Raw genomic sequence first — 25,407 nt, 5'->3', positions numbered from 1 at the left:
ATTTGGAGGAAAAAGCGATATAAGTTTAAAAAAATAAATATATGTATATATATATAAGGGGAAAGGCTTTTTCCTGTTTCTGCATGACAATGCCCCAGTGCACAAAGCGAGGTCCATACAGAAATGGTTTGTCAAGATCGGTGTGGAAGAACTTGATTGGCCTGCACAGAGTTCTGACCTCAACCCCATCAAACACCTTTTGGGATGAATTGGAATGCAGACTACGAGCCAAGACTAATCACCCAACATCAGTGCTCGACCTCACTAATGCTCTTGTGGCTGAATGGAAGCAAGTCCCCACAGCAATGTTCCAACATCTAGTGGAAAGACTTCCCAACATCAGTGCCCGACCTCACTAATGCTCTTGTGGCTGAATGGAAGCAACTCCACACAGCAATGTTCCAACATCTAGTGGAAAGACTGCTGTTAAAGCAGCAAAGGGGGGGACCAACTCCAYATCAATGCCCATGGTTTTGGAATGAGATGTTTGACGGGCAGGTGTCCACATACCTTTGGTCATGTAGTGTCTATTGGCCTCTGTACCCTCCGTGGGGGTTCGTGGTTACAGCTAGGGGGAGGCGTTGTACAGTGKTCACACAACCAGGAAGAGCTTGATAGGGTGCGAGACTTTTTCTAAGTGAAGTGTCAGTAGGCAGGCACAGAGAACAGCAGGTCTCGACGTCCCTGACAACCCCTAAACTCCCGTGCCAATAACGATTCTTGGATTCGGGAAACGGAGCTGGAAGAGTAAATGTATTTGCATTTTAAAGCTTATTTTRTGAATTTGGTTTATCGTTTGCGCTAGAATATTGTCAATTTGAAACACAGCAGAGAAACTCGAGAGTAGCTTTTGAGGTTTACAGTCCCAACCTACTAGAGACAGTCTTCCCTATCCTTTGCCATGGCTTCGACACCCTGTACCAGATTTACCGACGAGTATAATCTCTACGAAGAGCTGGGAAAGTAAGTATTACAATGTTTTATTTTAAGCCATCTCGATTGCGTTATGTTTAAAGTACTGACGCTCTAAACGAGTGGTTCTTAAAGATGACCTGTTACCTGCGCGGCGCACAGAAACCGCGCTTACTGTATTCACATGTTGTCTTTAAATAATGAGCCTAAATCTGTCCTCTCTAAAAGCGTTTGTTTTTATATTTTTAATTCGGTTTAATGTTTACGTAGTATTTCACTAGCTCTTGACAAGTCCCCGCCCTTTTAGTGGAGTAACCATTGTAGTAAGGGCGTTGAAATTCCCAAGTGGTGCGCTGWCTTTTATAAAGGGTAGCGTCTCCAAGTTGATTGAAAAACCTTTCTTCAGAAGCAATGCCATCCTCAGCTCTCAGCTAAATGAAAGTTACCTATTGATCCGCTCTTTATTATTATTGCCCAATGCCCACGTGTCATTATGCTGTTCTTGCAGTTATTSTCAACACATTGATATTAATGATGGTGCATTGTAGGTCCAAGGGTCACCGTTTTAAATTGGTAACAGCCTTCTATCCCTGTGTGACTGAGAAGATGCCCTTGGCATTACTGACTGTAGACTGCCCTACTGTACCAGCACAGGGCGCCTTTGCGGGGGTGGGGACAATTGTCACTTGCACTTTCTCTGTCTTCAGTGCTATTTTTAGCGATGTGTCAAGAAGTGGTGCGAGGCTCCAGTGCGTGTAGTCTATTTCGCTTTCTTTGGCATTACATGTGCTGTTCTATATGCAATACCTCTCAAATTTGACTAGTTGCCTAGGCATCCACGGGGCACCTTTCCTGTCTCACCTGTTTAAAAACGATAGAAACAAATGTTTTGATTTGTCATCACTGCCTTTTGATGTCTCAATAAACGACCATTTTAAAGTCAAGTCATTGTTTGAGTACTCATCTGTTTTTATGTTTCCTAAAGGGGAGCTTTCTCCATAGTGAAAAGATGCATGAGGATCTCCAGCGGACAGGAGTTTGCTGCCAAAATCATCAACACAAAGAAGCTATCTGCTCGGGGTAGGTGCCTTTACCATGTCTTTGCGGTTTCTGTTGAAAACCACTAAATATCCCAACAACTCCCTGTTATGTCAAACGTTTTCAGTGAGACGTGGCTTTTGCCTGGTATTTATCTTCAAATGACATGGGTACAAATGTGGTATGCAAGCGTTTCCCAAAAACGTTGTCCTCGGGACCCCAAGGGGTGGCCATTTTGTTTTTTACACTGATTCAAATTATCAAAGCTTGATTAGTTGAATCAATTATGTAGTGCTAGGGCAAAAACCAAAACGTACACCCCTTGGAGTCCCGAGGACCGAGTTTAGGAAGCCCTGTGGTATGCGGTTCCAGAGAAGCACCCATTGTTGCCACATAATTCTCAGTAAATACCAGAGATGGGACCAAGTTGCACTCATTTGAGTCACAAGGTCTGAGTCCCAAGTAGAACGGGTCAAGTCTCGAGTCAAGTCCAAGTCGTGCATTATAAAAGCAAGTCGACTCACTAGTTTTTTTTTAAAGTCAAGTATAAAAAAAAAATCTATACATGCTAAGACTTCGTCAACTACAAATCTGTGTCTATTTATTTTGGCTACCAGACACAGCTTTAAATTATTTTGTCTACAACACATTTTGATCATGCAATTTGTAAAATAGGGACTTTGCAGCAGTCGTAAGGGCATGAAATCAGCAGTAGGAAAGGCAGGCTGACGTCTAGATTTATTTACAGGTCWTGGTGATCCAATGGTGAAAGCGCCATATCATAMAAMATATACAAGTASATTTTCCAAATATACACGGGCAACAGCCAAAAGAAATAGCCTCTGTATCAGGCAGGCTTAACCTGTCCTATCTAAACACAGGTAGAGAGCAAGACTGCACAGCCTCCCCTTGAGAAACCAAATCAGACCTTTCTAACAGGAGTACAAACGGGTACATATAAGCAATTGGCCACTCGCAGGACCATACAACTAACCAATTGGCAATTACAACCAATARACTRGTTCTACAATKTTTTTTTTTTAAAGGCAATTTCCACAGCCATTGTTACATTSATCTTAATCAGACTTAATGATTATTAATGCTATTTCATCACCGTTCACACATGGAACAATCATTYTCTCTTATTCAACGTACTRACCCCAAAGCGTGGCGCGCGCCCCTATTACGCACAACCAGAATGAGAAACATAGGACACGTGGAACTCTGACATAACCCGGGAAATATGAACAAAGGAAACATACATTRAATTCAATGAACAGAACTTGAGTCTTGCGAAYGTTCATYGCGCCCAGAGGGTAAGATATGGTCCATTTTAAAGGTATGAAACAGAAATATCTGTGTTGCAACAAACGGTACGGGATGGAATGATGAAACACTAGYAACTATTGTAGGATTAGATGGGATATAGATTGACCAAATATGCATTTAAACGTGTGAAAGCAAGAGCAAACATTTCAACAATAGAGTTTGGAGAGCGCAAGTGGAGACACGTGCCTGTGGTGTGTCTTYGCCACAGTAATAATTGAATTTTAACAACAAATTCCAAATAAGCTTCATAAGTAAATCATCAATTTCAAGCAATTTTGACATACCAAATGACCAGTAGGCCTATTGTAGTACTTGTTGCTTGATGCCCCATTGCTGGTGAGCTTGCAAKTAATACAAAGATCTTTATAACTAACCCAAGATAGATCAGAGCCTGTTGTTTCCAATGAATCATAGTGGGCAGAACAAGCGCGAGCTAGTAAGATACTATTGGCACATTCTAGCATTTATTTGCATATTTCCATTAGAGAACGCCTACTGTATGAAGTGCACGTGTCCAATAACTCAATTCGTCCTTGCACTTCTTCTAAACAACTGAAGTTTTAGAAACTTTGGCATAGTGTAAAGTTTGAAAAATAATAATCATTAAAAACGGAGTCTGCCTCTTGTTACAGAATTTCTTGTTTTGGAAACTGAAAACTGTAGGGCGATCCAAATGTTTCATCGATGAGAAAATGATCAGAATGTAGGCCAAAATCCATATCGCTCCATCTTCTCCCACTGCCGGGCCCTGGGCGTCCTCTCATCACCATATTTGATACCAAGTGGAAATGCCAATGAGATGCTTCACGTTTACACATCCGGTGAAATATGTGGCTCATTGTTCTATCTGCGGTTAATATTATTGATCACCAAAGCATTTTGTAGCAGGCAATTTTCTCTCATTACAATTAGATGTTGTGCGCTGACCTCCGATAGTATAACTGCACAGCAATCTGTTCCCTAGCTCACCCGACCTGTGATTGACTTTGCTTGTCCAATCAGAGGGCCTATAGTGTGCATTTCACTAGCCAATCTGTTGCACGTTTGTTTTGCTAGGGCGACGCTGTGACTACTGTCTCTGGCTGMGTGGAGAGTCATRYATGGAGACTCTGTGCCACAATTTGTGACAAAATGTTACAAAACCTGGCCAAATAATTTCAAGTCGTCAGCTTCAAGTCATCAAATTTGTGACTCAAGTCAGACTTGAGTCAAAGTCATGTGACTCGAGTCCACAACTCTGGTAAATACCAGCTAAGCTAATGTCACCAAGAAGAATGTGTCTTGGCTAGAAGGGATACAGCTTATGTCAGTGACATCACAGTCTCGCTATGAACTCTGACTTTGAACAGCTAGTTATGCTGGCTAGCTGACACTAATTAAAACATTTTTTAAAATAAATTATTTCAATGGGCGAGAGGAAATAGAACTTGTAATATTGGTCACCATCTAGATGTCACAGTGACATGCMTAGCTATTACTGCCCTCAGGTGGTAGCGAACATGGTCCACTTTTTTTCCTCCCAAAACGTATTTATCTAGAGTATGATAGCCAGGGCTGGCCCTGGACGTTCTGCCGCCCTAGGCGAGACAAAAATAATTACATCTTAGACATTCTCATGAATCTAAGCATGGCACTTTCAAACGTTGCCTTTCCACCTAGACAGAGGCTTTACTGATGCAGAAAACTGTAAGCTTCAACTGCTGGCTACTCGTCCGTTGTATAACCCAACAACAGTAGTGCTTCCCTAAAAGCTGCCTGGGTTTAAACAAACATCTTCTATTTTCAGAAAGAGAAAACATCAATTGATAGGGACAGAATAGCAAACCATTTAAAAAAACAAAATCTCTAATATTATAGGCTGCAGTTTAGCAAAATCGATATCCCCATATGCATCAGTCACGTCTTTTGCGGCCATTTCAGAGCTTGTTTCTACCATAAGGCATCACCGAGTTAAGCATTGTTATAGAACGCTTGATATAATCTGGATATGTTTTATGTATTTATTTCAAAATATAAAGCAAACAATGTATATCCTTTGTTAAAGAAAAGGGCAAAAGGGAAATGTGATACCCTCACTAAATTCGAGCCCTGGTTTAGGTCAAACACAGGTCAAGCCCTTCCCAGACACCAAGGTATTTAATCAGTGCATGCGACAATGTTGGAGTATTTGGCTATACCGACATCTATGGATAGGATAATTGTCTGTCAAACAGGTAGGATTACCACTTATTTTTTGGAGGATGAAGAAATAAGCTCCAATTATCTATGTAATTCTATGTTTAGGCCATTTCCCCTCCTTATCCTGATGTGCCCCAGCCTGCGCTAACATATCCCGTAAAGATCCATTCATATATTTTGGCCACTCACAGGGATCTTTTGTTTTTTGTCTGGGAGTCGGATTTAGCAGCAGCACCACCACTGTCATCGGGGTTGGGGAGCAACGAGTCTGGGTCCAAGATAGTAGGGTCTTCGCCGGCATTGTTTGGAGGTGTGGCGAGGCATGGTGTGGCGAGGCCTGGTGCGACCACCTGTTCTTGTCCAGCCAGAGAGCTGTCATCATCGTTGGATGTGCATGGTTCGGACTCACCCGRTCCGAACTTAGCTGCTAGAATCAACGAACGGGGACTCGTTGTTCTCGGCAAATGAATGGCCTGTCCTCGTAGGCTTGTCATTTGTTTGCTGCACGCTGATACATTTCACCAGCGAATTTCTTTGGTTTAGAGATTGTGCCTCTTTTCTCATTGTTTAAAAAAAATATTTGCTTCCTGATAGTTTTAGAATTGTTTCAAATCTCTATAGATTACTTYTAGCAAAAATAATATCCACTAGTAGTAGCTAGCTAATGTTAACAGGCTAGGTTAGGCTACTGCCTTAATCACTAATATTCTATATCACAAAAAAAATACAATTTATTTGGCAGATACATTTTTATTAATGTTTCACAATTGGATAATCCCATATAAGCACACACATCACCATAGCTACCAAGGATAGTGGGAGTGAACTTCGGGAGAAGCGGGAATGGGGTGGGGGCGGGAACTGCAGCAACGCTATGAGCCGGTGGTGTAGTAGCCAATCGGGTGCGCCGGAGTGTGGCAGCCAATTGTCAAAATGCCGCCCCAAATTCAAGTGCCACCRCAGGTGGCGGCCTAATCTTGCCTAATGAGACGGCTGTCCCTGACGATAGCAATTTACACGAGAAATTACTTATTGGTACTCCCGCTTGCCGAGCACCGCTGTCCCACAGTACGGCGAGGGAAGTAGATAGTGTAGCCATCAGGGGGACTGCTAAAGCACATTTGTTATAGTTGTTTCCACCGCAAATGTTTTTTTTATTTAACCTTTATTTAACTAGGCAAGTCAGTTAAGAACAAATTATTTTTTACAATGAAGGCCTACACCGGCCAAACCCGGAAGACTCTGGGCCAATTGAGCGTCGCCCTATGGGACTCCCAATCACGGCCAGTTGTGATACAGCCTGGATTCTAACCAGGGTGTCTGTAGTGACGCCTCAAGCACTGAGATGCAGTGCCTTACACGGAGCCCAAACCGGCTGCGCGTGTGCGCCATCGTGCATACATTTATTCTGTCCCCCCCACACCAAATGCGATCATGACACGCAGGTTGAAATATCAAAACAAACTCTGAAGAGCATTACACATTTATGGCAATTTAGCTAGCTAGCTTGCACTTGCAAGCTAATTTGTCCTATTTAGCTAGCTTGCTGTTGCTAGAAAATTTGTCATGGGATATAAACATTGAGTTGTTATTTTAACTGAAATGCACAAGATCCTCTACTCCGACAATTAATCCACACATAAAACGGTCAACTGAATCGTATCTAGTCATCTCTCCTCCTTTCAGGCTTTTTCTTCTCTTAACTTTATATTGCGATTGGCAACTTTCATAAATTAGGTCCATTACCGCCACTGACCTCGTTCGTCTTTCAGTCACCCACATGGGTTTAGCCAATGAGGAGATGGCACGTGGGTGCCTGCTTCTATAAACCAATGAGGAGATGGGAGAGGCAGGACTTGCAGTGCGATCTGCGTCAGAAATAGAACTGACTTCTATTTTAGCCCTTGGCAACGCAGACGCTTCTTGGCTCGCGCGAGCAGTGTGGGTGCAATACTTGAATAACATAGATTTCAACATTTATTTTGCCACACTCACACATGCGACGCGAGCGGTGTAGTCAGCCTGTTAGATCGCTGCGCCACTCTGGAGCCCAACTACAGCATTTAACGTCTACATTTTTGTGGGGGAAAAATGTAACAATTCATTTGATCAAAATGTAATGATTCTGAACACTCTCCAAAGTCCCAACTTCGGCAGAAAAGTTTCAAACTCTCGCAGGAGTTTGACATGAGCTGTATCCCTTCTAGCCATGCCCAGAAGAATGCGGTATGTGGTTAAGGTTTGTTGGTCACTTGTCTCAAAGCTCTGTCAGCCTGTCAGAATTACAATACCCCTCTGACCTCAGTCAATGACAGGAGAATTCTTCAAGACTCTTCTTCATTTTTGGGCTTAACCAATTGACCTGTAAACCAACGCCCCCCAATGTGCTCTTTCTCCCTTATCTTTTGAGGGTACAGTGTACATTCATAACTGTATGAACATGACTCATTTCAGTAGTTGGATGTGGTCAGGCGTCTTTTGTGACTGGTTGTCAACGTCTGTCTTTACAGTTCTTGTTTCATTTTCATACCCTTAGTACCCCTTTTGGCGAGGCATAAAAACCTTGCTTGTGAGTATGCAAGTCATAACAACATCGGTTAACCTGCTTTGATTTCTGATTAGCAGTACATGATTCACAGTGTAGCCTATTGTGTCACAACCCCAGTCACAATGGGAATGGGCCCGTGTTTGAAGCGAAACTACACATGGTAGACATAGACATGCATTCTTTATGACCTTTTGTGTGTCTATATCCTGGTGCTACGATAGCATGTCCCCCGTACATTAGACCGCCTGTCTAGGAAGCAGCTCGCTGGCCTTTTTTTCTGTTATTCTCTCCATCCTTCTCTCTGAGGGAGCTTGTGGGTCGTGGCTCCTGCTGTCTGTATGCCATACGTTGGACCGCCTGTCTAGCAAGCAGCTCTCTGGCCTTTTTTTCCCACTCTTTTATTCTCTCCATCCTTCTCTCTGTGGGAGTTTCTGGGTGCGTGGCTCCCGCTGTCTGTATGCCATTATGCTTGTCTGATTTCCCTCCACAAGCCTTAATGGGCTGCTGACAGACACACTAAGACACACACGTGATGTCTCATGGGGAACCGGGGGTTTCCTTGCTGCACATACACTTTAGAACAGTCTGCTCGGGCGATGGAGGGCTAGAGACGAGGAAAGGAGGGAAGAAAGGGATGGAGTGAGGGATGAATAGGACTAAGAGACAGGAATGTAATTGTATCACAGACAGGCGCTAGACAACATGTCTAGAACAGAACATTAATAAAATGAGTGCGGGAGAACAGTAGGGGAAGGAAATAACAGAGCTGGAATGAGGAAACGGTAGCCTTTTTCTTACACAATCCCCTTTTGTTTGTGCTAGCTAAGGCGACGATTAGATTGCTGAGGTGATGAATAGAGGGAGGCACAGGGAGGGTTGAGGAGACGTTTATTGAGTGTTTTTCCATGATTGATCCCAGGCTAGGATTGGCTTGACTGAGTGGCTCCACTGAGCTGTGGCTGCCCTTACCTGAGAGCAGGAGAGATCATGTCTCCCCATTTCTGAACGGACGGCCACCTTAGAAGAGGGAAACCCCGGCTCTGTGTCTATGCCAGATACAATGGCTGGAGTAACATACTTAACAGGCTGGGGATCTTACCTCACAGGTTTATGTGGTGATAAAACAAGCCACTAATATTTAAGCTGTAAATCTAGCACCAGCATTTAGAAATCTTACCCTGCCTAATGGCATTGAGTAGGGTACTAATAATGGGCAGTACTGTAGAGTAGGGCTGGGAATTGCCAGGGACCAGACGATATGATATTATCATAATACTTAGGTGTCGATACGATATGTATTGKGATTCCCACGATTCTATATGTATTGCAATTTGATGTTCCAAACATATTGCTCACTATGCACTGAGTGTACAAAACATGAATAACACCTGCTCTTTCCATGACAGACAGACCAGTTGAATCCAGGTAAAAGCTATGATCCTGTATTGATGTCACTTGTTAAATCCACTTCAATCTTTGTAGATGAAAGGGAGGAGACGGGTTAAAGAATATTATTTTAAGCCTTGTGATAATTGGGACATGGATTGTGTATGTGTGCCATTTCAAAGGGTGAAAGAGCAAGACAAAAGATGCAGGTATGGTAGTAGGTGCCAGGCGCGCCGGTTTGTGTCAAGAACTGCAACGCTGCTGGGTTTTTCACACTCAACAGTTTTCTGCGTGTATCAGATTCATATTTTTTTTTAATCCATTTTAGAGTAAGGCTGTAACGTAACAAAATGTGGAAAAAGTCAAGGGGTCTGAATACTTTCCGAAGGCACTGTGTATGTGTATATAACTGTATCCATTTCCCCCCCCCCTCATCGCTACTATAGAGCAGTGTTTCGCAAATCCAGTCCTCCAGTACCCCCAACAGTACATATTTTTGTTGTGGCTCTGGACAAGCACACCTGATTCCACTTGTCAACTAATCATCAAGACCTTGACAAGTTGAAATGCAGTATGTTGGCCCGGGCTACAACAGAAATGTGTGCTGTTGTGGGTACTGGAGGACCAGAGTTGGGAAACACTGCTGTAGTGTGACACATAGGGGCAACCTGTCAATATCCTTACATGGTGTGGTGTTATCAGACTCCACTGAAAGCAGGGAGAAATGTGTACGCAGTCGATTGGTCTTGGTTCACTGCCCTGCACTGTGTTGATTGAGTTAGCTCATGTGTTATCAAATCAGTCTGTCCGTTATCATATACTTTTCTGTTAGTAACTAGTGAACTGCTTTCTTGTGCGTGTGTGATATGCTTATTTCGTTATTTGTCCCTTTTTCTGTATCCACCACGAGCAGCCCACTGTTTTAACAACAGCGATCTTGCTTTATGTTTGAGGGAGTGATTTACAGTACAGTACTGACATTCAAGGTTACTTGTCCTTGCACTGGGGATTCCCGAAGTGGGTCGTGTAAATTCAGAGGCTCGGTGCGATAGTGAAACTCCATAGGGTATAGTGCCTCCCTACTAAACCACACACTTTTTTTTGGCTGGCCATGTGGAGGTGTTAAATGTACAAACCTATTTTTCCTCACACGCTTCTGTCAATGCATGGTCATGCTTTCTATACTCTCTTCATATCTCTCATTTGGTGATTACCCCCTTCTCTAAATTGGTTCATATTTTGCATGTATATGTTTTTGTACTGCTTTCCTCCTGGTAAGATGAGGAAGTGTCCGTTTTTGGAGCCAACTCTGTCTTTATATAAAGTTGTTGCTTACATTCCTCTCTTGGTTATGTCTAAGCTAGCAATGAAAACATACGTGTAGGTCAAAATCTACTCATCCACAACGGCAAGCATGTTTGGTTGACCGTTCGGGCCTACATTGGAAAATATSGGCCAGTGGTCAGACATCAAGCCAGCTAATATTTTATGATGTTTGTGGGAAAACAGCAGCTCAGCAGTCGGTAACAGAGGAAACGATCAGCTGACACCCCCGCCAGCCCAGGGCTGTGGAAAAKCCACTGGCAATTGTGCACAACAACCACGCTGCTTCTGGCTCCTGGAAAATACAGACATTTTTCCAATCTTGGCATTCCCATGGACACAATGAGACTCACGAGAAAGCATGTTTTCCCTCTTTGTTCCGTTAGTCCAAGTACTAGCCTGGAGCTGATGTCGGGCCCTATTAAAAATCTGCGATGTAGAGAATGTGGATGGAATCACGGAATCCAGACATTAAAACCATAATTCAACAGTATAAAAACATGTATTGAACTTTGTAGGGAATCAATGAAATGTATTGAGAATGTATTAATTTGCCCACATTTATTATAAGACATGAACAGAATTCATCAGTGATTGATTCGTATTTCCTGCAATTTAAGAGAATCAGGAAACGAGAATGTCTATGTGGCCACATTTCCTTTCAGTTCTCTGCTGCCAATGACTGGAACTAATTTCAAAAATCACTGAAGCTGGAGACTTATCTCCCTCACTAACTTTAAGCATCAGCTGTCAGAGCAGCTCACAGATCATTGCACCTGTACACAGCCCATCTGTAAATAGCCCACCCAACTACCTCATCCCCATATTGTTGTTTATTTTTTTGCTCTTTTGCACCCCAGTATCTCTACTTGCACATCTATCACTCCAGTGTTAATGCTAAATTGTAATTATTTTGCCACTATGGCCTATTTATTGCCTTACCTCCCTAATCTTACTACATTTGCACACACTGTATAAATATTTTTCTGTTGTGTTATTGACTGTACGTTTGTTTATCCCATGTGTAACTTTTGTTTGTGTCGCACTGCTTTGCTTTATCCTGGCCAGGTCGCAGTTGTAAATCTAAACTTGTTCTCAACTGGCCTACCTGGTTAAATAAAGGTGAAATAAAAAATAAGTGTTTGCGGCTACCACCTTCTGTAGCGGTTAGCAATGATGCTAATGTAAGCAGTCTTCTGGTAGATGGAAAGGCTTTCCCAAAAACCTCAATTAAATGTTAACTACAAAGTAGCGTAACCCGGTAGAAGGATCATGATTATTTGCATCAATCCAGGGTATTTGTTTAGCAACTCTATCATCACGTGCGCTACAAAAACACTGCTAAACCATAGCCTCTTGCTAGGTGTGCACTTGAATTAAAGGGTAACTACACCAAAATCTAAATTTCTTAGATTTTTCCCAAGCATTGTTGTGGACTAAACATCCAATTTTGTTTTTCTATAAAAAAAAAAATGTTTGGATTGAACCTGAAACTGGGAAAATCCTGAAACCTGGAAAAACAAAACGGAATTAGGCAAGAAATAAAACTGATTCTTTGTTGTTTTAAATACATCCTTCAGTAAACTTGGCCTATGACACAAGCCTACATAATCAATCTCCAAACATGCAATCTCTGGCCACTCAAATCACCCTGGGGTCATTTAGAAGCAGATTTAGCACAGACAGTCGCCATCATCTCAGATAGGGTATATTTTTCTACATGTTATAAGCAGKAAAATCAGTCTTGACTTGWGCCTGTCCTACTAGGCTYTGTCAGGCTCATTCTCTGCCAATGAGAGGGGTGTAGACTCACCCTCCGACATGGGTTGATTACCCAACCTGACCGTAGAGGGTTAACCTCCTAAAGTCTATTTCCGTGGCCCCACAGCATCTAATTAGCACAATAAAAACATTCCCATAAAAATCTGTTAGTTAAAGCTAGAGATCTTTTTTCTTTTTGTTGTTGCTTTGAATGCGTCTTAATCTACCACATCCACCGACGATGCACTTCAGCAAGGTGACAGAGCTGGAGCGGTGTTTGAGACRTCMCGGAAATCAGTCTTCTCACAAAATCGTTKGTAGCGTCCAAACGGTTTGGGCTACAAAACTATTATGACCCCCTCTATGGAAGGATGACTCTCMCGAGCACGCCCACATGCCTCACAGGACTCTCACAGTGCACCACTTTAAAAAAATGAATGGAACTAATGTATTTTTGGAGACAGTTTAGTGCCAAAAGTAAGGGGTTAAATAGAATAAGAATACAAAGAATGGTATCCGGATCTTATCTCTGATTATAGGACGGACACTTCAGGACAAACGTCCTTTTGATGTTTGGGGGACTATCTGTTATTCAATGCGTTTGTATGGGCTAATAGCAGGAAGGCCAAATTAAAAAATTTCATCAATGCTAATGCGCGCACACACAGCGCCCACCAGAAATCAAAATCACACTGGACTGTGCCTTGGCTCATCCTTCGATCCCGGCCTGACCAATATGGCAGACCTTGTCGTCTGGGAATACCCTCTTCACACCAGCATGAATACAGACGATTCGATCATCCCAAAGACGGACACATCCTCCTCAGAGCCCTAACTTTACCATGGACGATTTGACCACCCTTTCTCAGCTTTATAATTTCACACCATGTTCAGTTAGTGAATGGACCTCATTTCTATGACGGTGTAATGGGGCACTAGCTGTGCTGTGAGGTTCCCCAAGGTGTGAGGGATTTTCTTTTCTTCTTCACTCTGTTCCATGGCTGTATATCTGTCTCGTTTTCTTTCACGGCCAGGGGTGGGTTGAGTCATAAACGGTGTTCGTGTCACCAGTGGAAGAGCAGATGGAGTTTTATCTCCAGGTTATTTTTGTTTATTCATTCTTTGTAAATCTGAATGGATTTGTGTAAGAGCAAAGTCCTCAGTCCATTTAACCCTCATATTCCATTCAAGAGAGTGTGTGTCTGAAGTCCACTGTGTTACATAACCTAATCAGTATATCTGATAGGACATCTTGGATAKTGTGCTGAGCTAGTACATTCCCAGAGCCTTTCTAGAACAGAGGAACAAAAGAAAAGCTGCAACATTTGGCATGGTGTCAGGAGAACACTTCCTGTGTGTCTGTGCGCACCCCTGGGCCCCCCCCCCCCTGTGTTGCAGGCCTGCACAGGCAGGCAAAAAATATCTCATTAGACAACAAAGGGGGAGTAAGAGCAGGAAGTAGGGAGAGAGGGATGATGTCAGTTGATGAACTATCAGAATGAACAAAATACTCAAGAGCCTTGGCAAAGCTATTTCATATTTGGCTGCATAATGTTCAATGAATGTCAATTAATGAAATGTATTTATATGCCTTTTTATTTCCAGCCTGAATCGGGTCACRTGCAACAAACAATTGCTATATGTTCCGGGTTCTTGTTACTGTCGCTCTAGTTCTACCCAGCCGTGACGGGAACAGTCGTGGGTGAGATGGATCAGGGAAGAGACCGGGAGAGATCAGAACTGCATGATGAGACAAGCACAGTGCAGAGGAGCGCACCACGCCTGGGCCACATGTGCATCAGAACATGTTATTAGCCACCGTGTCGACGGAAATTCATTAAACAAATCAAATGAAATTGCAGAGATGGAATCTGGTGTCGTCCCTGGGTTTGGTGTCGTCCCTGGGTTTGGTGTCGTCCCTGGGTTTGGTGTCGTCCCTGGGTTTGGTGTCGTCCCTGGGTTTGGTGTCGTCCCTGGGTTTGGTGTCGTCCCTGGGTTTGGTGTCGTCCCTGGGTTTGGTGTCGTCCCTGGGTTTGGTGTCGTCCCTGGGTTTGGCATATCATTGGCGTGAAGGATGGGTTTCAAACACTGTCTCCTGTGCTTTCTCTCCTGTCCTTGATATCCAGACATTTTGTGACATTCATTTTGTTTGTGGCATACCTTTTTGAATGACTCTTTTTGTCATTTAGATGATAAATCCATGAAACGCATGGTTTGTCACCAGATGGACGAGCTGTTGGTCACTTGAATCTAAAGCTCAGACGAGGGGGCCGTCATCAATATCAGTTGGTTACCAGTGTCTCATTGTGATTTAAAACAGTGATGGATATTTGTGGATAATGTGCCACTGAATCCACAAGCACTTGTTTTCAAGCCCCAGACAGATCAGTCTCAGATATCCTCTATCCCATCACTGCTAATACAAAAACACTGACAAACAGGCCGATCAGGTGTCAGAGCGAGCGAGGGATTTTGTTGTTATATCTTTCTCTCGTTTCTGTTCTGTGATCCACGTTTGTTATTTTCCCTCTCCTTCCCTTCGCCTGTTTCCAAGCTCATTTTCCAGTTGACTGAAACAGCCCTGTTTGCGTCACATTTGTGTGTGTGTGTGTGTGTGTGTGTGTGTGTGCTCTGTCTATTTTCAGACCTGACGTACGCTCCCTCAGGAACGCTAGCTAGCTCCATCACCGTGCCACTACACCACAGCCTGTCTGGCACGAGCACTCCTCCAATAATATACAGAGAGAGAATCCACAAAAACAGCTGAAATAAAAGTTGATTCACAAAAACGGTAATTGTTTTTTTCCCCCACTGGGGGTTTGGGGGTAGAAGGGTTATCAGTGCGTGATTGAATGCAAAAGAACAAAGACATTGAGTGGGGGGAAAAATGGACTCTACTCGTACCGTGTGATGTTGGTTTGCATTTTCTGCGTAACCACACACGCGTGTGCGTGTGCACACACTGTGCATCACATTGAACCGTAACCCAGATCCTATCTACGTAAGCCTAAGGTGCCGCCAAGTCTGTCATCCCTGATCGATCTGTATTTTTTTTCTTCTCCTTCTATTTCCACCTATGGAGGGATAAATGTGATCTTTCCCCTTGGGCTTCAGTCTAAATCCTTATTTAGCAAAGTAGGCCAGGGAACTCCGGGGGGGGGGGGGGGCTCCCTTAATTACGAGCCCTTTTTGTCTGGGAGAAAGGGACGGAAGGGACGCGCCACAAGTGCCCAAAGGTGATCTCACACTCTTAATGAACGATGGCACCATTCACCGGGCCTTCTGGGGTTAAGCGTCTATGGCCTTTTCTCATTTTTGTCAGAAGTCCGTTCTCCACCCTCTCTCCTCGGTCCTCTCTCCTCGGTGACCCGGAAACCGATAAGTGGTCGAGGAGATGTCAATTTCTTAGTAGGCGAACGGAAGAGTGTCCTCCCCTCCTCGATATCCATCTTTCATCGAGGATAGTTATGTGTATCCTATCAGAGTCCTTCGCCGAAGACTTTTGAAATCTSCCACACCCTCTTTAAATCAGCTTTTGTTTTGTCAGAGAAGAAAACCTTGCACATGTTTAAAACGATAAGCAGCACGTTTTTCTCTMAAATGTATTGCACAACTAAAKATTTATTTTGAGATCCACCCCTGCTAACGCATTTTTGTCTATGTTCCCTCTCTTCGCTGTCTCTCCTCGATTTATCTTTTTCAAAAGGAGGCAAAAGAGCATGCAGGAGTTGAGCAAATCTAATTGGGGAAAAGGCCATTGTTTCTCTCACTGTTTCTCTCTTGCTCTCTGAGAAACAGGACTAATGAAATGGAAACTTTCTGGGGATCATTATTTTTCATTGACCTCTGACCCTTGGTGTTTTTTGTTCTTCTTAGTGCTCCTGGAAGATGGGTTATGTGTAACTGTGTTCTGTGTGCAGGAAGAACAGTAATGAGACTCTAAATATTGTTTATCGATGGAATATGACTGTGTCGAGATTATCCCTTTTCGACACCAGTCATCCTCTGTCATGCATTCCCTCTGTTATTCTTCCACACAGCTTGCCAGCCGGTCTTACAGGTGTTAGGTGGATTATTCTAGTTTATGTTCTAAGCCGAGACTGTCAAACACAGTCCTTAATACAAGCGGAACATATCCGTTCTCCTTCATCCTGCCGCCATCTTAGAAAGCACTACCCTCATCTGTATTCACATATTCAATGGATTGTTATTCCAGTCTTCTCTGCTGAGGTGTTTGGTGTTCTCCCCAGCAGCACTGGGTTTGTCCTTGACGAGGCCACACTTTTTAATTTCGACAGCAATATATGTGCGGAGGGCTCATCGTCATGGCGTAAGATCCCCCCCCTTGCTGAACAGGAAATGCGTCATAGATACTGTATCTATCTTATAGGTGTACAGTGCATTCCATATTCCGACCCCTTCCCTTCCTCCACATTTTGTTACTTTACAGCCTTATTCTAAAATTGATGAGGAAAATGTTTTATTTAATCCATCTAAACACAATAATGACAAAGACAAAACAGGTTTTTAGATTTTTTTTGAATGCCAGGCATCACGTCTGGAAGAAACCTGGCACCATCCCTACGGTGAAGCATGGTGGTTGCAGCATCATGCTGTGGGGATGTTTTTCAGTGGCRGGGACTGAGAGACTAGTCAGGATCGAGGGAAAGATGAACGGAGCAAAGTACAGAGAGATCCTTGATTAAAAACCTGTTCCAGAGCGCTCAGGATGTCAGACTAGGGCGAAGGTTCACCTTCCAACAGGAAAATGACCCGAAGCACACAGCCAAGACAATGCAGGAGTGGCTTCTGGACAAGTCTCTGTATGTCCTTGAGTGCCTCAGCCAGAGCCCGGTCTTGAACCTGATCGAACATCTCTGGAGAGACCTGAAAATAGCTGTGCAGCGACGCTCCCCATCCAAYCTGACCGAGMTTGAGAGCWTCTGCCGAGAAGAATGGGAGAAACTCCCCAAATACAGGTGTGCCAAGCTTGCAGCGCCAAAACCAATGAGTCTTAAGGTATTCGCTGCCGAACGTGCTTCAACAAAGTACTGAGTAAAGGGTTTGAATACTTATGTAAATGTGACTTGTATTTATTAATATGCTGAAGTGATTTTGCTTTGTCATTACGGGGTATTGTGTGTAGATTGATGAACAAAAACAATTTCGGTAACGTAACAAAAAGTGAAGGGGTCTGTACTTTTCGAACGCACTGTATTAGTTGGAACTGGTCGAGTGTCTAGTATATATTTATTTACATTCATATAATCAGCTGACTTGAGTATGACGACACTGCTTATGGCAATACTCAGCAGGGACTTTGTATCTGTCAAACGAAACCGACGTCTGCTTCAACTTTAAATATCCTTGTCTGTACATAGACCGTTGAAGAGCTGCCGCACCACATGCTTCTGTAGCAACGTCTGCTAGATGCACGTGTGTTCTCTCACGTGCGTTGCTTGTGTAACCTACATCTGATCCCGTACTGTACATAAATGCCTTCAAAGCTGTGCTCACCGTCCCCGCCTCTTATGCTACGTTACTATGCTACGTTAGTTGAATAAGAGAGCGTCCTGTGTCCCTCGTACCATGTCTATTCCGTTCATCAGCCACATTGTCTTCCCAGAGCTTTGAGCCGAGCCTCTGTTCCCTCATACAAAACTTTTACAATTCAGACAACGTTCAGGCAATGTTCCAGCACTAATGACCCCTATGTGGTAGACCGGCCCCCTCATGCTCTCCCTGGGTGATTAACTGTTCACACTGGGGCTAATTAAGGGGTTCTAATGATGCATCACTCACCTAGAGCCCAGACAAGCTGTACAAGCTATAGAACAGAACAGTTTGTGACCTAGTGCTATGTGGACCCAGCCAATGTAGTGCCAGAGTGTCAGGGAAACTGAGAGCAGGCATGATCACAGTGACAGCTTGTTCTCTCTCGCTCTCGCCGTCTCTCGCCTGGGTGTGAGACTAGAGAAGTRAAGTTCAGTCATCAAAACAAGACGAGCTGCGTCTGTCAGGGTTTCTGTAATGGCAGGTTGCTCTCACACCGTTCTAGGTGAGGTTAAGCCAGCTAGGTGTCTGAGAGCTCATCAATAAATCAGGGATTATTAAAATCTACAACCCTGTGGGTGACAAGCACGGCCCYTTAACTAGTCACTTCACAGGGAGCATGGACGTAAAAGCATATGCTTTTCAGTGATTGCGTATCATTACAACTTGTTGGAATACCTCCCGTAAGCGAAGGTAGTACMGAATACCATGACCCCCAAAGATGAGTCCAATCGAGAGGATAACCTGAATCCCATGACAAAGTCCCCCTTGCTTTKCAAAACCCTGAGAGACATTATTATTGGGAATTGTCTCTGTCTCAATGAGGTTCAAGTGGACCCCAATGGAAGGCCTAGTCAGTGATCAGATGAAACTGTAGCATAGTATAGACGGAGAGAGATGATGGAGTTGATAAATGGGCAGAGAGCGGATGCAGGTAGGCTTACTTACAGAAAGATGAAAAACCATGATGAGAGGGCCTGAGTGCAATCTCCATCGGACACAATCTAATATTAATACGCCTTCCACTGTCTCACTACAGCGAGTGGGTCAAGTGACTAAATGGAAAACTCTGAGCCTAGTGTGGTTCTGTCAGCACAGACACAATAGCGATAAGGAGGAGAGGAAGGATGTTTGTATGGGTACAATATCTCCTTGGACAGGTAGAAAGGAGGAGGGAGAGGAGGCATAGAGAGATAAAAAGGAAGTGTGGGTGGAAAGGGATTGCTCTCTAAATGTAACCTAGACTAGTTGTCTCATGTTGAGCACACTAAGAACAAAGAGCATGAGTAGGAGATCAAGGAAGGCACATCAATAGTTTCTCACAAGAACTAGTACTAGAAAGCATTTGGTGTGTTTTACTCCGTTTGTTTGCTCGCCGTATCACAGATACCAGACGTCTTTACTTTTTCTTGCCCTAGTGTAAATGTCCTCATCTGTACTGTCGGACCACTGTCCTCATCACATCTCTGTTCTGTGACTGTTTGTAGTACAGGCCCACTAATCATTTACTTTTATAGGCTCTCCACTAAGTACACCCGTGGCTGGGAGATTATGGCCAAAATATCATATCACAATATTTTTCACTTTTTTATTTTTTATTTTTTTTACAGTATTTTATGTTTTGGAATATTAATTTCTTAATTTGCTTTGTTGTGCATGACCCTAGGGCGGTAACATATACATTCGGAGTGATTTTTCAATGGGGCTTTCTCCATTCTGATTTGTTTTTTACGTTCAATCAAACTTCAACCAAAAGTTTATCATTTGAGATCATTTCCACACTACCACATAGGCCTCATTTTTAACCAACTATTGCAATTGCAATTTGACTTGTGATTTAGATCAACACTTGGTTGAACTGTTGGAATCATAGAAATATGACAATTAGTCTAAATCCATAGTTAGAATGTAATAGTGGGCACTTATAATAGGGCTTGACATGACAAGGAATGATAAAAGCCAGGGAGGCATTCATAGAATCAGGAATTGGAATACTAATGGGATCTGTATTGAGGTGTTAATGTGACAGGGTAGGAACCAAAGTGTTGGCCTGTGTTTCCCAGGGGAGTGACACCCTAATCTTTGGCGACAWTAAATGTTTTATCTAATACATTCCTGCTTTGCCTATTCCTCTCTGATTTAAAAGATACTATTTTACAAACATGCTGATTTAGGCCTACACCATCACTGGTATCAGGCTGTATTAGCGAACTACGTTTRCTCTGACTAGGTACAATTATTAGCTAGCTAACTAGCGATTAGCATTAGTGGCTAACAATTTATTTTAGTCACAACTTGCTAAGAAAAGATACTTAGTGTCTTCAAACAGCTAGATATACAAACTAATAGCGTAAATATAGAACACTTGTGGATTTACTACTCATGGCTATGGTTTGCCACCTATGGTTAGCTTAGCCAACACCACATTTTGGAACTATCCTTTGCTATCTGCTGTTGCCATGACCACTGGGTCACCACCTTGATCATCACCTTCCAAAGCCTACTCTAAGTAATATGCTGCACTCAGACTTCTACATCACAGATCCAGACAGCAATTCTAACATTCCCAGGTTGAGCTCCTTAGAGATGGTGTAAACACACACCACAGCTGGAATGTGCTCTGTGTATTTTAGCTTTAGGTTGTTCAACTTTTTGTTCATATTTCAGCCCAAATGTCCTGCCAAATTCAGTCAGATTGCTGCGGAGATCAGTGTTTCTTACAATGTGTCCGACTCGGCTTTCTAGAGTTGCCGGATGGCACTGTGAACCTACAGTGTCTTTTGATATTGATATGCCATTTGCCTGTTTGGCTTCCATGTGCTTATCACTTCAAACCACACTCATTAAATGTGAATGCAGTTCATCTTGATGCTAAAAACGGGGTTATCCTCTTTATTTCGCTCCCTTTTTTTGGCCTCTGATGCTTTTTTACATCCAGCCCGCATTTACTTGCTGGCTCTCCGTTGGGGGAACTTTTTCTTTTTTATCTTCTTGTCTTTAGTGTGATGGCTGTGAGACTGGGGAGATCTCAAGGAACAGATGGCAGCTAGCTGGTCAAGCTAAACCCTCAGGCCATGCAGATAAACTGAACCGATTCAACACAGAATTCCAGTACAGGACACAGCCTATGACCTTAGCTTTAAGAACACAAGAGGAGAGAGGTCAGGAATACTGGGAGAAATGGGTTTCGTACTTGGAAAATGGTCTAATTCAAAGATATGTCTAATATGATGAAGGTATGATGTGCACTGTAWCTGGCARATCATTTTTGTTGTTCTTTTACTTTATTTGCACTTTCTTTTGTGCTCCTCGATTAAAAACAAAGTATTWAAAAAAAGAACAGAACGCAGCCAGTGCTTTCCAGTATGTTTTAGAGTTTCCCAAAATGGAATCCCAATGTCGTAGTTGGTGCCTGCCTATGAAAACTAGATGTAGAATGTATTTTGTGGTCACTTTCATTAGCAAGTCTTTGAAAACATACTCTGGATTGCTTGGAGCAACTGTGACCCTCTGGCCTTTGCTACAGTATATTTGATTTCAAATTATTAGTAGCAGAACTAATAAACTGGGCTCTGCCCTCTCACTAAAATGGCCAACCCRATCAGAACTACAGATCACAAAATGTCCGGCTGCCAAAACTAAAATTCCCAGAAGCAATGGGAATGCTCAGAAGGTGGGGCTGACCCACAGATAAGGGGTCAAGACAAACCAGGAAGAGAGCAAGGAGGAGCTGGATTGACCGTGTATGAGCTGGACTGTTTGGACTTACCTGTTGGCGTTTGGACCTGGACCTACCGAGAACCCAATTTGTGTACCGAACCCTGCTATCCTTGACCTAGCCTGCAGACTGCGTGGACCAGGATGGAGAAACAAACACACAGGTACTGTCCTGTTCGAAAGAACTCTCATCCTGGGGTGATTGTGGTGACGGTTTCCCGCTTAATTTGTGACAAATTCTCCTAATCTTGAAGAAGTTTGTCACATGTCCCAACACCAGTCAAAACTACGGGCCACTAAACCTGCTGTGTCTCAAGCAAGAGTGCGCTGACAGAGAGGGTCGCCTCGCTTCTAATCCTTAGGAAACTATGGYGTATTTTGTTTTGTGTMTTATTTCTTACATTGTTAGCCCAGAAAATCTTCATTGTTATTACATACAGCTGGGAAGAACTATTGGATATCAGAGCGACGTCAACTTACCAACACTACGACCAGGAATACGACATTCCCGAAGCGGATCCTTTGTTTGAACCACCGAAGGCATTCAAACTGTTTCCAGAGGCTGACCCAAAACAACGTCGCCACAGAAGAGGTAGGGATAGGGATGCTTTCCAGAGAGACATCCGGGATTGTAACATACTTTCTTTCACGGAAACATGGCTTTCTGGGGACATGCTGTAGGAGTCGGTACAGGAATAAACATCTCTCATGGAAGAAGAAAGGTAGGGGTGTATGTTTGGTGATTAACGACTCATGGTGTAATTGTAACGACATACAGGAACTCAAGTCCTTCTGTTCACCGGACCTAGAATTCCTCACAATCAATTATCTCCCAAAAGAATTCTAGTCAGTTATTGTCACTGCGGTGTATATCCTCCCCAAGCCGACACCACGACGGACCTCATGGAACTCCACTGGATTCTATGCAAAACTGGAAACCATATCTGGAGGCTGCATTTATTGTAGCAAGGGATTTTAACAAAGCAAATTTGAAAAAGGATACCTACATTCTATCAACATATCGATTGTAGTACCTGGGCTGGCCAAATTCTGGAACACTTCCGTGATGCATACAAGGCCCTCCCCCGCCCTCCGTTTGGCAAATCTGACCACGACTCCATTTTGCTCCATGACTCCATGTCGGTATAGGCACAAAGTGGAGTCGCAATTCAACGGCTCAGACAGGAGACGTACGTGGCAGGGTCTACAGGAAATTACGGACTACAAAAGAAAACCAGCCACGGCAACGGACACCGTTCTTGCTTCCACAAAAATTAAACACCTTCTTTGCCTGCTTTGAGGATAATACAGTGCCACCGACGCGGCCCGCTACCAAGGACTGTGCCCCCCCCCCCTCCTCCTCTGTGGCCGATGTGAGTAGGACATTTATGCGTGTTAACCCTCACGAGGCTGCCGGCCCAGATGGCATTTTTAGCCGCGTCCTCAGAGCATGCAAAGACSAGTTGACTGGTGTGTTTATGGACATTTTCAATCTCTCTCTATCCCAGTCTGCTGTACTCACATGCTTCAAGATGGCCACCATTGTTCCTGTACCCAATAAGGCAAAGGTAACTGAACTGAATGACAATTTCCCCGTAGCAATCACTTCTGTCATCATGAAGTGCTTTGAGAGACTAGTCAAGGATCATATCACCTCCACCTTACCTGTCACCCTAGGCCCACTGCAATTTGCATACCGCCCCAACAGGTCCACGGACGATGCAATTGCCATCACACTGCAAACTGCCCTATCCCATCTGGGCAAGAGGAATACCTATGTAAGAATGCTGTTMATTGACYACAGCTCAGCATTCAACACCATAGTACCCTCCAAGCTCATCATTAAGCTTGAGGCCCTGGGTCTCAACCCCGCCCTGTGCAATTGGGTCCTGGACTTCCTGACGGGCTGCCCCATGGTGGTGAAGGTAGGAAACAACATCTCAACACTGGGGCCCCACAAGGGTGTGTGCTCAGCCCCCTCCTGTACTCCATGTTCACCCATGACTGCGTAGCCATGCACGCCTCCAACTCGATCATCAAGTTAGCAGACGACACAACAGTAGTAAGCTTGATCACCAACAACGACGAGACAGCCTATAGGGAGGAGGTGAGGGCACTCGGAGTGTGGTGTCAGGAAAACAACCTCTCACTCAATGTCAACAAAACAAAGGAGATGATCGTGGACTTCAGGAAACAGCAGAGAGAGCACGCCCCTATCCACATCGACGGGACAGCAGTGGAGAAGGTGAAAAGATTCAAGTTCCTCGTGGTACACATCACAGACAAACTGAAATGGTCCACCCACATAGACAGTGTGGTGAAGGTGGCACAACAGCGCCTCTTCAACCTCAGGAGGCTGAAGAAATTTGGCTTGTCACCATAAAACCCTCACAAACTTCCACAGATGCACAATTGAGAGCATCCTGTCGGGCTGTATCACCACCTGGTACGGTAACTGCACCACCCACAACAGCAGGGCTCTCCAGAGGGTGGTGCAGTCTGCACAATGCATCACCGRGGGCTAACTACCTGCCCTCCAGGACACCTACAGCACCCAATGTCACAGCAAGGCCAAAAAGTTCATCAACAACCACCCGAGCCACTGCCTGTTCACCCCGCTACCAAAGCTGGGACTGAGAGACAGAAGCTATTTTTCAATCTCAAGGCCATCAGACTGTTAAACAGCCATCACCAACACAGAGAGGCTGCTGCCTACATACAGACTTGAAATCATTGGCCACTCTAACAAATGGATCACTAGTCACTTTATTAATGCCAGTTTAATAATGATGTTTGCATATCTTGCATTAGTCATCTCAGATATGTCATGACGTTGCCTGCGTGGGTATAKCAAACCCCATCCCCCTCTCCCTGCCTCCACTCCTTCAACCCATGCTGTGATCACAGAGAGATGTCGTAAATTCCTGAGAATCTCCCCACCACAAACAGTATTAAGACAGAGGGTAAACTTTCAGGACAAAGGAATTCTCTTCCACCTCACAGAACTTGAGGTACGAACATATTTCATATTCCTGCACAAGTAGGAATGATCGGTGGACAGTCCAGCTATTAACATGTCCATTGGTCACCACGTGGGAAAATCACGTGAGACTGTGGGACCACATTACCATACCGCTGTTTATATAATAACCTCAGATATGAGGTTAACATCCGTTTGTTGTATAAAATGAATGAGTGAGTATGATACTGTTTGTATAATTGTGTAATATGATTTTKAACTGTTTAATGAAGGAAAATACAACTCCCGGTTGTATTTGAACTAAATCCAAGGACCGCCCCTGAGCCAGTTGGGTCAGAGACCATGGGACCACCCCTCTCTGCTATCTGAATAAAAGCCAACTTTAGGAAATGACCATTCAGACCATGTTTCTCTCAATCACGAGAGGACAAAGGTTTGAGAACAGACTGCTGAATCTTTTAACCATCCCACGTGGTTAAAACTCTTATACGAATCATAACAAGTCTTTGATATTGACTTCTAGTCTGCAGCTAGGAATTCGGTATCATTGAACGCGAAGAAAGACAACCGCCGAAACATCCATTCTCTAACGAATGACACTCTGAACAATCCACAACCGAGACAGAACTTCACTCCAACCAAAACGAACTTCTCTCCAACGACCAAGGCGACACACACACTG

General features: G+C 43.8%; 1 protein-coding gene across 14 annotated transcripts in view; it reads left to right on the top strand.

Annotated features, from left to right (window-relative positions):
• The first annotated feature begins 623 nt into the window (after nucleotides 1–623).
• The window catches only part of camk2d1 (calcium/calmodulin-dependent protein kinase (CaM kinase) II delta 1), a 119,205-nt gene continuing 94,421 nt past the window's right edge, over nucleotides 624–25,407 (top strand). For 10 of the 14 annotated variants that reach the window (XM_023982216.3, XM_023982210.3, XM_023982218.3 and 7 more), the window contains exons 1-2: nucleotides 625–963; nucleotides 1,898–1,992. In XM_023982216.3, the coding sequence (XP_023837984.1) occupies nucleotides 902–963; nucleotides 1,898–1,992 (157 nt within the window). In that variant the 5' untranslated portion in view covers nucleotides 625–901. Of the gene's footprint in view, nucleotides 964–1,897; nucleotides 1,993–25,407 lie in introns of all 14 variants that reach the window. The other 4 variants (XM_070437910.1, XM_023982219.3, XM_023982217.3 and 1 more) reach the window with 2 other exon arrangements.

Source organism: Salvelinus sp. IW2-2015, linkage group LG37, assembly GCF_002910315.2.
Source record: "Salvelinus sp. IW2-2015 linkage group LG37, ASM291031v2, whole genome shotgun sequence".
In the NCBI taxonomy this organism is placed as follows: Eukaryota; Metazoa; Chordata; class Actinopteri; order Salmoniformes; family Salmonidae; genus Salvelinus; species Salvelinus sp. IW2-2015.
The sequence above is the reverse complement of the archived record's forward strand: the minus strand, read 5'-3'. Positions and strand labels throughout refer to the sequence as shown.